This window comes from Falco peregrinus, chromosome 3 (genome assembly GCF_023634155.1).
Source record: "Falco peregrinus isolate bFalPer1 chromosome 3, bFalPer1.pri, whole genome shotgun sequence".
NCBI lineage: Eukaryota > Metazoa > Chordata > Aves > Falconiformes > Falconidae > Falco > Falco peregrinus.
In genome coordinates this window covers 3,070,594-3,082,945 of record NC_073723.1, presented here as the reverse complement: position 1 = coordinate 3,082,945, position 12,352 = coordinate 3,070,594, and the positions used below count along the sequence as shown (strand labels likewise).

The following is a 12,352-nucleotide window of genomic DNA, read 5'->3' as shown; positions in this document are numbered from 1 at the left end:
ATGATGAGAAAGTCTTTTCCGCATTTCAAAAAACAGTTAATAAGATTGCAGTGGTGATGGGTGGGAAATAATCTCTCCTATATTATGAGACAATTTACATGCTTTTTTTGAGAGTTAGTGTAGGAAGAATTAACAATCTGAGATGTATAGTTCTGTACTGCAGCACTCAGATGGTTACTGACCCAGGCTGGAGGAGACTAGAAAGGTGCAGAGATAGGAAACCCAGTAACAGGAGAATTCAATTACCACCATGTAGATTTGAGTCATATCAGGGCATGATGCTAAAAGCAGATTTTTAAAAACAGTAGATTGTTCTTAATTCATTAAGAAGTTCTCAGGGAACTACAGAAGTTTGATTTACATGAATGATGAACAGGAACTGACTCAAAATATTGAGGAACCACTTGAATAGGAACCTTTGCATACCTTTGTAAAAACAACAGATCAGTTCCAGTATTGCTTAATTTATATAGCTTCCCTTTTTCAAATTATGTTTTAAAAGATTTAAAAGAGTGAAATGTATATACACAATATAGGAAGACATTTAGAGAAACCTATGGGATGTCACAGTAAATACATAACTATTGTCAAAAAAGCCTGAGAAAGGGCAAAAGGAGCTCAGTAAGGTGAGAACAGCAGGGTAAGGAGAGGTATTAAAAGAGGTATTGCTTGAAAAGCTGAACCCACACCTAACCTCAAAGGACAAATGCTAATAAAACAAATGTAAAATAATCAGAAAAGCAGGTCAGAGACAATTTAAGGAATTTGTCAAAAGCCTAAAAAAAAAAGTCCTTCAAACATTCTAGAATTGGGAAACCTGCCAAAGTGAGGCTCAATCACCAGTGAAAAACAGTAACATATGTATAGATGTATGTATACATTAAGGTTTTTGCCACACAGTCAAGAAAGCCTGGACAGGGTTCTCATGGTAGAGCCTTTCCTTTTGGGGAATGCATTGGATGGTGCTGCCAACTGTCCTAGAGGCAAACTGCAGAACAAAAGGAGCAAATAGAAGTAATTGCTTTCTATAAACTACAACAGGACTTCAGGTGCCTAGCTCTTTCATCTGTAGCTGAATCCCAACCTGAATGAAAATAGCAAAAAAAAAATTAAAAGCAGCAAACTATAAGAGGGGACACTCAGGAGTTAATATACACACATATATATAAACTTGTATGTCCTAACATTGTATGAAGTAATAGATGTTCTACCAGTAGTGAATAGCGCAGAACCTGTAATTAAGATTGGCCCAGTGGTCAGGATAGTAAAATCTAATATAATTTTAGAAATATAGAGAACAGAAAACTTTGTTACTTCTAATTTGGAAAGAACATAAATGAACTGGAAGTACATCAGAAACTATGTTAAAGATGACTGACAGTATAGAACAGCTTACAAATAAGGAAAAACTAAGTAGATCAAGGCATTTCATACTACAAATGACAACTGAGGCTTATATGATAGAATCCAATGGGAACCATCAAAGGAATGGAGAAGGGTGAGGAGTGACCTCATCGCAGTCTACAGCTTCCTCGAGGGGGGCAGTCGAAGGGCAGGTGCTGACTCCTCTCTCTGGTGACCAGAGACAGGGCATGAGGGAATGGAATGAAGCTGCTTCAGGGGAAGTTCAGATGTGACATCAGGAAAAGGTTCTTCACTGAGAGAGTGGTCCATCACTGGAACAGGCTCCCCAGGGAAGCGGTCAGGGCACTGAGCTTGGCAGAGTGCAAGGAGTGTCTGGATGACACTCTTCATCATATGGTTTAGTTTTAGGTAGTCTTGCAAGGAGCAGGGATTTAGTCTCCAGCCTGAAGGGTCCCTTCCAGCTTGAGATATTCTAAGGTACAAAAGGAATTACACAGCAGTCATTTCCAATGTAAGAATCCAGGGCTATCAACATGCAGGGATAGAACAGACTGCCTTACGGCCTCAGCCACTATGACTGCTATGACACATAATCACCAAATGACAGACTGGTTTAAGTTTGAAGGGACTGCTGGAGGTCACCTGATCCAACCTCCTGCTCAAACAGGACCACCTAGAACCAGCTGCCCAGGATCATACCCAGGTGGTTTTTGAACACCTCCAAGGATGGAGATTTCACAACATCTGCAGGCAGTGTGTGCCACTGTCCTGTCCCTGGGCACCACTGAAAAGAACCTGCTCTTCTCTAGGTTGAACAGTCTCAGCTTTCAGGCTCTTGTCCAGAAGAGATACTCCAGACCCTTCGTCATCTTTGTGACCCTTCACTGAACTCTGCAGTATATGCCCATGTCCCTTTTGTACTGGGGAGCTCAGAAAAGGAATCAACACTCCAAGTAAGATCTCACCAGTGATGAGCAGAGGGGAAGGATCACCTCCCTCAGCCTGCAAGCAACACTAATGCAGCCCAGGATGCCATTAGCCCTCCCCACAGCAAATGTACATTGCTGGTTTATGTTCAACTTGGTGTCCACCCAGGTTCTCTCCTGCCAAGCTGTTTTCCAGCTGGGTGGCCTCCAGCATATTCTGGTGCATGGGGTTCTTCTCCAGGTGCAGGGTTTTGCACTTCCCCTTGCTAAGCTTCATGGGGTTCCTATCAGGCCATTTCTCCAGCCTCTCAAGGTCCCTTCTGCGTGGCAGCACAACCCTCTGGCATATCACTCACTACTCCCAGTTCAGTGTCACCTGCAAACTTGCTGAGGGTACACTGCCCTGGACCCAGCACTGATCCCTGGGGTACACTGCTTGTTACTGGCCTCCAGCTGGACTTTGTACCACCAATCACCACCCTCTGGACCTAGCCATTCAGCCAAATTCCAATCCACCTCTCTTCATCCAGCCTACACATCAACAGTTTCTCTATGAGGATCTTACTAGAGACAGCCTTCCCAAAGTCACAGCAGACAATATCCACTGCTCTCCCTTTACCCACCAGGACAGATGTTGAGCAAGTATGACTTCCCCTTTGTAAATCCATGTTTACTCCTCCTGATGACCTTGTCATTTATGTGCCTGGAAATTTCCACGATTAGCTCCTCCATCACCTTCCCAGGGACTGAGGTGAGGCTGACTGGCCGTAGAGTTCACCAGGTTCTCCTTGCCATTTTTGAAGGGAAGTCTCATTTACTTTCCTCCAGTCCTCAGGCACCTCTCTCAATATCCAAAATTGTTCAAAGATTGAAAGTGGCTTCACAATGACATCTGTCAACTGCCTCAGCACTCATGGGTACATCCCATCAGAGCCCACAGACTCGTGTCCAGTCTGCTTTGCTATTCTCTAAGCTGATCCTCTTCCAAAGGTAGTTTCCCCCCCCATCTTTGGGTCCTAGGATTTCAGAAGGCCCCTCTTATTAGTAAAGGCTGAGCCCAAAAAGTCATTAAAGTACCTTAGTCTTTGCCATGCCCTGTGTCACCAGGGCCCCTGTGCCATTCAGCAGTGGGCCCACATTTTCCCTAGTCTTCCTACTGCTACTTAAGTATTCATAGAAGCACATCTTGTTGACTTTGACATCCCTCACATCACTTATGACTCCTTTAACCCATCTCTACTCATGCCCATGCAGCAACGTGTCTATCCATGGGGGCAGAACCAATGACCCTAGGGTGGTTTAGTGCCCACACATCCCACAATTCTCGTCTTCTGTCTATGCTTAGCCAACACAGCTCTCAATTCAGATCCATCTTGTCTACTCTTGTTTTCCATTTCAATTCTTTATAATTTCTGTATTTCTCCAGGTGTTTAAGGTTGAAGTAGTTTATTTTTAAGTAAAAGCTTCACTCACACATACTCGAATGTAAGCAACCACTACTACCATTAAGTTTAGTGAATGTGTTAATAGACTTTTCCCTTTATACCCAGTGGTGTGCAAATATACACCGTATTAGAAAGCACTTCCAGTAGGTATCTAATGACTTTTCAGCTAGATTTCCTACAAAGTTTTTCCACATAGTCCATGTTGTATTTACCATTTTTGATCCAATGACATTTTCCTTTTAGAATCTTGCTCTTTCACTTTCCTGGGCTTTCCCCTCTCCTAATGAACTACTTTTGAGGGGTATCCATCAGTTTCTCAGGTCTCTGAAAAAATTGCAGGCAGTCTTTTCTCTACCTTTTTCTTCCACTCTGTCTCGCCTATCAATTCAAAAACCTTGGTGCACCTACTAACATTTAGATTCATTTTTATACTTATTTCATCCAAATCAAGATATCGCAGCTCTGAGCTATCACATTCACAGATACACCTTACCATCAAATCAAATTCATCATGACTCCCAGTCCTTCCAAGTCTTTCACTGCTTGCTGGTTTGACCAAGGACATCATTCTGCAGGCCAAATTTCAGCTGCCATCACCAACTCTTCTTGTCTTTGCACATGGCCTACAGACTTTTTTCTTTATAAAACCACCTAAAATAACTTTTAGTTTAATTTGAAAAGAAAGGCTACTTGGCATGGAGATTTCAGGTGACATCAAAACTTTTAAAACAAGGAAGAGTTCCTCTCCCAAAACCAAATACTCTATCATGTTAATTACAGGTTTAGAAAAGTAGATTTTGAAACTCAAGCATCAGTGATTAGATACCAAATTCCCGCTTAAAAATATAGCACATTTGTTCAAATAACTATGAAACAGTCTTGACCCACAACTTTGGTTCAAGTACGTAATTCATGATTTCACTACAAGCAGCATAACTACTGGAAGTAACTTCCTTTTGATAAAGAAAACTGCTATATTAGCTCTCAATTAAAATGCTTCTGAATCTGAAATTTGATCAGTTAGCCCTCTTAATCCTTCCACTATTTCTTTGTTACAGAAGAAAAAAAATCTTTGTTTCCACTTCTACAGGCCACAAAGCATTATTCCCAAACCTTGAACGTTGTACATTATCAAAACTCATTTGTCAGCCCATGTCAGACTTGACCTGCTCATATTCTGAAGTACAAGAAGGGTCTTTCTGCTTTTATTTTCCTTCCTCCCTACCATGCTGTCATCTCATTCCCTTTCAGAAGCCTTTTGAATATCCTCTTTACCCTGGTGCTCATATGAACATATTTTATGTATTCTGACTGCCAACATATCCAGGCTAATTGTGTGCACAAATGGGCACAGAACCTCCCACATACCTGTCTTCAAAATTTTTGTACACACTGATTGTGTAATACTTCGAAACAGAGTTAACATGCCGTATTTTCAGGACATGTGAAATAAAAAAGGTCCTTGCTGGCAACTCCTCAGTTTTACAAGACTGCAAATACAGGAGTACTGAAGCATCACAGAAGAAACTAGTGTTTGGTTTTCTTTTTGCTACGGTTCTAATTAAAACTCTACTCTTCTGAATATTAGGACAGGATACTATTCAGAATCTCACAGATTTCTTTGGATGAGGGCAGCCCTACACTTTAAGTACCTATTAACTGTATTTTCTACTAAATATGCTTTAAATAGGCTTTACATGTCTTTAAATAGACAGTACTTAAACATACTCAGCATATCCTAGCTTCTAGCCAGGTGCCATTATTGTCACCTCCAGACATGCTTTAGCAACTGTGATTATCTGTGTACTTGAGACCATTGCATCCTATTCTCAAAGAAACATTTTACTGCTGTAAACCAGATTATTCTGGCTACAAGAAACTTTGAAATTTTCTTACATCTTTATCATTTTGGTTTTGATTTTCCTGGATTTATTAATTTGGCAGCAGTGAATCCAGTGAAGGAAGTTAACTCTTCCCCATTAAATACACAAGTAATTTAGGTGGTTAATTTAAGAATAATTTTATTCCCAAAGCTGGGTAATCAACTTACAGGCTCTTCATTGCAGAAAAAGGTCTTTTTCAATCTGGTTACCATGGACTAGACTAAATAAAGCAAATCCCAGTAACTCATTTAATATCTTTTGTTTCACTACACAGAACAGTGTACCAACATAGTGGGGAAAATAATAGAATTTAACTCATATGTCACAGCATTCCTTTAAGATAATGTCATGAAAACGATTTCTGCTGGAACCTGACTCTTTCCCCCATAACATTTTCTCATTACTTATACTTGCAATTTAGTATGTGAGAAAAAGAGTAAATTAAGTACTTAATTTCTGTAAAGGTACCATAAATACCTTACAGAATGAGAGAACAAGCCTTTCACAGAAGTATTAGAATGCGCCAATGTGATTTGTAAATCCAGTATCAAAATTATCTTCTATAATTACTATATACAAAACCTGAAAAGTGTACCTTACTGTGTACAGTTAAAGTACTACTGAAGCACTGCATTTTGTGATTGATCAACCTCTCACTGTTTGAGTAGTTTAATGTGTGGAAAAACATTCTAAAGAAAATCTAATACCATTTAAAATCACATTATACTATGTTAGAAAGAAACTCAAAAAATCTGTGAATGTTTAGAAGTACAATTGGATTAGTACCTGTGAAGATTGCCAATAAAATAGTATTTTACCAACTCATACAACTAAAATGTTCCTAATGTTCCTCAAACAGTAAATACTTTTGTTCAGGTTTTGTATTAAACATGTGAAACACAGACCTGTTATTTTAAAATGTTAGCACCAAAATACCAAACACATCTGGATACCACTCAGAGCTAGGCTTCCTGCCTTTTAATTTTTTTTAAAATGAGCCACTGTTGAAGTTACTCTTATGCAAGTTTTATTTCACATTTTTAACTTAGAACAGTCATATGTATGTCCATGTTTCAGTTTTGTGAGAATTGGGAGATTTATCACAAGACTAAAGACACAAAACACACCGAGCATAATACCTGCCTTTGTCCTGGATCCTGAACTGGCTTTGCCAGTTCAGAATCTTCTGCAGCACAGTACCTACATGTTCAACAAAAAGTTACTCTTCAAAAAATAAACCAGTCTATTCCAGACATGACAGGAGAACTGGAAGCTGTGAAGAACTGCAGCAGTGATCCACATCACCTCATATTACTTCTGACATGTAAGACAGCAAATTCTAACCTACAACAGTTATTTTTCCCCAGGTAGGGTGACAGTCATTCAACCATTAGGATTCCAGCCATGCACACACTGAAATATGAATAAAAAGAATAAATGGAAAAGTAAAAAATCCACACACTCATGCAAGCATAAAACAGAATTTTGTTATTTCTTTAATTAGACTGTACCTACATGTTGGCTTTGTAAGCAATTACCTTTTCCTTCCCCCATCTTTGTGAAAACCAAGTCTATCTGCTTCCAAATACAATTCATCTCAATCTGGGGAGTGAACCCAATCAACTCTCCCTTACTGTGGCCTTTCAACATTTAAGGAGTGCTGCTTATAATAAAGATGGAGACTTTTAGTCAGGGTCTGCAGTCACAGGACAAGGAGCAACTGTTTTAAACAGAAAGGGGGTAGGTTTAAATTGGACATAAGGACAAAATTCTTTACAATGAAAGCGGTGAGGCACTGCAACAGATTGCCCAGAGAAGCTGTGCATGTGTCCAAGGCCAGGCTGGATGGGGCTCTCAGAATCTTTCTTTAAAAGATCCCTTCAAACCCAAACCATTCTATGATTTTAACAGTGATGTCTAGCTGTAAGTAACATGAGCTGTTCCCTCTACCCAACCCAAGGTAGCGAGGAAGATTATCCATATGCTCAGGCTTATTATCATCATCCTCTAGAATTTCACTTTCCCAGTATATCTTAATTTGAGTCACAATTGAGTGAGCCTTAAATTTTATGTTTACTTATGCTTGCAATAGGAATGTGAATTTTTAGAGAGGAAAATGCTACTTTATTGGCAAAATGTGCTTAAAATGTGCACATTAATAAGAATGGTAACACATGTTTATTTTGAACCTGTAGTTAATCCAGAAATAGCAGAATAAAAAGTTATCAAATTACAACTGTTAGGAATTTACTTACCATACCTGTGCACAAGCTAGAATTTGGTATGCAAGCACAACAAATGTATTGTTTTCTAAAAAGTAAAATTTTGGTATGGAGCTAAATATACACGTAACAAGTCTTCTTAAAAGAAGGCACTTGATAAGATGCATTATCTCCAGTTTCAACATGTCTAATAAGGAGTAAAAAAAGGCATAAATTAGTACTTTTTTAAAGTGAAAATATTCAGGAATAATATAGGCTTAAAAAAATTGGGAACTTAAAACACATTCAGATATTGCATCCTCAACAGGACGTTACATGTATCAAGGTTGATACCTTAAAAGTATTCTATAGATTATAAAGGGAGGTTAGGATCAAGGTTTTAGGCTTCACTTTACAAGGCCAGGAGAGGTTAAAGCAAAGCCTGAGAAATCTCAGGGATGCTTGCTATTAAACCGTTTTATTTAATACTAAGACAAATACTTTAATTTCAGTAAGTAATACTTTTCTTGAAGGAAAGCTTTGTTAATTTGTGCTAAAAAAGCATCAGAGCATCACAACTGAGTTGAGATCTTTAACTGAATGGCTGTATTATCTCAGTAGCACTGAATTTCACTTAAGGATTATGCTAACAGAGTGCTTCAATTTCTGAAGGGAAAAAGTCTTTGAGTTTAAGACAAGCCTTGAAGTAAGGACAAGTCAAACCAACAACGTCTGAATTTTCTTTCAAACATTTAAGAAAAATGGAGATGACAAAACCACAATTTTTAGCTGTCACCTCCAAGTCAAATACTAATAACATTTAAATTTGCCTTGAAGCCATTTCAATAGTTGTAGGCCAACTACAAAGGATTTTGTGAACTATGTAACAGCGTATGTGTCTTGCATAAATTGGAGATTGAAAAAAATAATTTACCAAAATCCAGAGGATGGAACTAGTGATGTTAGGAATTCAGTCCTATAAATTAATTATGCATTCATGTACTAGATACTAGTAGTGGAAGTTAGGTATCAAGCTTTAGTGGTAAGATCAAACCAAACAACTTCTATATCCCAGAAACACTAGCTTAAGGACATGAAAAATGAAAACACAAATTAGAACTGTAAGTGTATCTGTAGCGAATGTCTGTAACAACCATTACAGGCATCTATGGCAAAGTTAAAAACAGATATTTAAGAACTGAAGTCAGATTAGCAAAAAACCACCCTCCAAAATCAAATCAGGTCTCTAATTCGCAAGCACTTTTGTATGACTGATTACAGGGCTAAGGAAGTGAGCCTTGGTCACTTGGAACCACTGCTCTGAACATTAAAAAAATCAAGAAGCAGAACAGATATTACACAATTATTACTTCATAGAAGAACAAAAAATTGTTGATTTAGAGAAAATAGTGATATTCTTACAGGACAACCATCAGTAAGTAAATTCTCTAGATTAAGATCCTTCTGCATTGTGTTTGCAGTCACGATCAGGATACATGTAACTGTGTAAGTAGATCTATATAAATGGAGTAATTCCTCAGTGCCTTTTTTCCCCACCACACTTAATCTGAGTTAAAACACTTCAGAATACTGTTTTGAAATTTGAAAACCTGAAATGCAGGTTTCAAGCTTGCATTAGTAAGAACCATAGCTACAACTGAAGGAAAATAGTTTACTGTAGAAGAGTTACACTTAGCTGCTGCAGCCACAGTCTCTCTGTACTGTAACAGAAACAGTTATGCACTTCGTTTTCACACTTCAGTACTCAAAAGAGTTGTAGCTGTCATCTCAGTACTGCAAAGACAGGGGATGCTAAAGTAGAAACAAAACATCTCCTGTGTCAAAGAGAAACAAAGCAAAGCAGTAGACTTGCCTATTCCTGAATCAAAAGCCACTTTTACTAAGTGCTACTCAAATGAGACTAAATCCAAATTCTACTACCAAAGCACTTCTGTAACTTTCATCATGACTACAAGAACTTAGCAATACAGTAAAAAAGGAATGTGTATTCCATAGGTTAAAGAAATTGCTCTGAAATTTGTATGTCAATCAAGGCAAGCTAAATTTACCATTTTTTTTAAAGCTGTGAGCTTCACTGCGCCCACACATAGACCCTAAGTGCACCTGAAGGAACAACCCAGTTAGAAGTCAAGCAGATGCTCACATTAAGACTGAACACCTTGTGTGATGCACACCGTTTCTTAACATAGGTATCATTCAAGTTTCATGCCACAAAACCCACCACCACTGTTAATGCAGTCTAAACCAATTAGGCTATCTCCAATGACTCGACTGTTTCCCTAATCTTTTGCTTATATTATGCGAATCCTTCATGTATTTCACTGGGTACTTGGGGGTGGGGGGCACATGGGTAGTGTTGTGTTTAAAGGGAAAAGCTTAAAATAGGTACATTCAAATGAAATTCCACTGCAGCTCAGATACTTACCTGGACAAAGCAGGAACTGGCACTCCTCTTGCTCGAATAGATGCTTTTCCACGAACTACTGGAACTTCTGCATTTTCTGAGCCACCATTTAAATATGTTAATTCTTGAAGTTGTGCCTGTCTGATTTCATCATTGTAATCCTAAAACAGGGGGGGCAGAGCGAGAAAAACAAACTGTTCAACCACCACACCAAGTTACTACCAGAATACACTGCTCCTGAAAGTTTCCTCTTAAAAAGCTGAACATCGCACTGAAAATTTTAATATTCATAATATAATAGGCATATTATTCAGTCAAAGTTTCTAAAAGAATTCTACATATTAATTGCAGGTTTTGCTGAGGCATTATTTTCCTTCCCACTGCATATTACCTCCACATAGCTTTACCAATTAAAATGCCAATGTTAGAATGCCGTAACTAGGGTGAAACAACAACAAAATCAAGGTGCCATATTCTGAGCTGAGATCTGGTTTGTAGTTCCAGTTGTAGAATGATGTATTAAGAACAGGGGAAATGTCGTTGCCTGGTGTTGCAAAGCAGTAACAGAACCCACTCTGTTGAGAACAGCCCCTCAAAAAGAAGGAATAGATTATAGATAGCTACACTTTTAAAATCAGGAGTTAAAGATTAAACAAGGAAATTCATTCAATACACACATGCACTATTGTCTAATAAAAAGGGCACCAAAAATTTAAATTCTACAATATGCAACAGTAAACAAGCTGAAGACACATGCCTTGTCCCTTATTCTGCACAAAACCTCTTGAGGCCTATGAAAAAGAAAGCTGAAGTTATTTACATGGGATATTAATATGTTATTTCTCAAATAAGCAAGAGTTTTCAGGAACCCTGAGCCAACCTCCAAAACAAGCGCATCACAGTAACAGATACAGCAATGAACTCTTGACATTCCACTTTCCTTAGACTTCTATGAACAGAAATAAGATTTCCTTTACATGCCATTGAAGAAAATAGTTACTAGCATTAAAAAAGTGGCGCTCTAAAAGCATTTTGTTCAAACTGTCTTGTACAGGCTCTTAAGTTTAACCCACAACTGCCCATGTAAGATCATACTTAGCAGCAGAAAACCAACCAGTGAACAAGAAAAAAGTCTGAAAGATGAATCAATTGTTTCAAACTGACTGAAGCTTTGGAGAAACAGATTCCATTACAAAACTGCTTGTACCCAAAGCACAGCCAGGCCATCACAAGGAGTAGAACACAATCAGGCAATTGAACACTACTCTGGCCAACTACTGTACAGAAACTCGTTTTATATTTGTAATCTGTTGCTGGACCACAACTGACTAAAAATACAAAATTTCTATGCAACAAAAATTCAGCTTTGAAAGAAAATGCAAAGGAACTGTACCACAAACATACAGGTCTCAAAGTTCTGACATAACATGTATGAGGGATGCCCTTTATATCTTCTGAGAAGAATGTCTTGGGGAGAATTGGGCTCCTGGAAAATCACCTTTGATCATTTCACAATAATTACATTTGATTTCTTAACAAAGATGTGCTTAGGTTGCCAGTACGCATGTTAAGTCCTTATTCTTTTCTCCCTGATGCTTTCTGATTTTTCCAGTAGCATACTACCAGACATACCAGCCGCCTCAGTCACAGACAAGGACTCCACTGTGTAAAGGCAAAGAACCGAAAATATGGTCCATATCACACACGCCAGAAGCTGCAAGAGGGTACAGAGCAAAGGGGTAGTACAAGGAAGCCATGATAAGTACTGTTAATCCATTAGACTGAATTGGATTCTTCAAGTAACAGATGGTCAACTTCTGACTGCCCACTACTGGAAAACAGTACACTTCAAGTCAACTGAGGAGGCAGCAATCTTTTCCTCACCTAGAACACAAGATGGACTTGGAAACCTTTAGACTGTACTCATCCCTGTACAGTTCATGCTGAGGTGACACTCAAATTTCAGTCAAATGTTGCTGACAAATTTCAGTTTAATAGATGTACTCTCTTCTTACGAATATTGCCCATCCTGACTGACTACGGTCTTCTCTGAACATGGAGGATGTTTTCTTCTGTAGGAGTGACCGAGTCATCAAGATACATGCAA

At 38.5% G+C, this 12,352-nt stretch overlaps 1 protein-coding gene across 4 annotated transcripts in view; it reads right to left on the bottom strand.

The window, feature by feature from the left end:
- The window catches only part of KHDRBS3 (KH RNA binding domain containing, signal transduction associated 3), a 95,220-nt gene that overhangs the window by 36,291 nt on the left and 46,577 nt on the right, over positions 1 to 12,352 (bottom strand). For all 4 annotated transcript variants that reach the window (XR_008746457.1, XM_055799554.1, XM_055799555.1 and 1 more), the window contains exon 5: positions 10,267 to 10,406. Coding sequence is in view for 3 of the 4 variants with exons in the window: in XM_055799554.1 (XP_055655529.1) it covers positions 10,267 to 10,406 (140 nt within the window). In the remaining variant the exon portion in view is untranslated. The remainder of the gene's footprint in view (positions 1 to 10,266; positions 10,407 to 12,352) is intronic.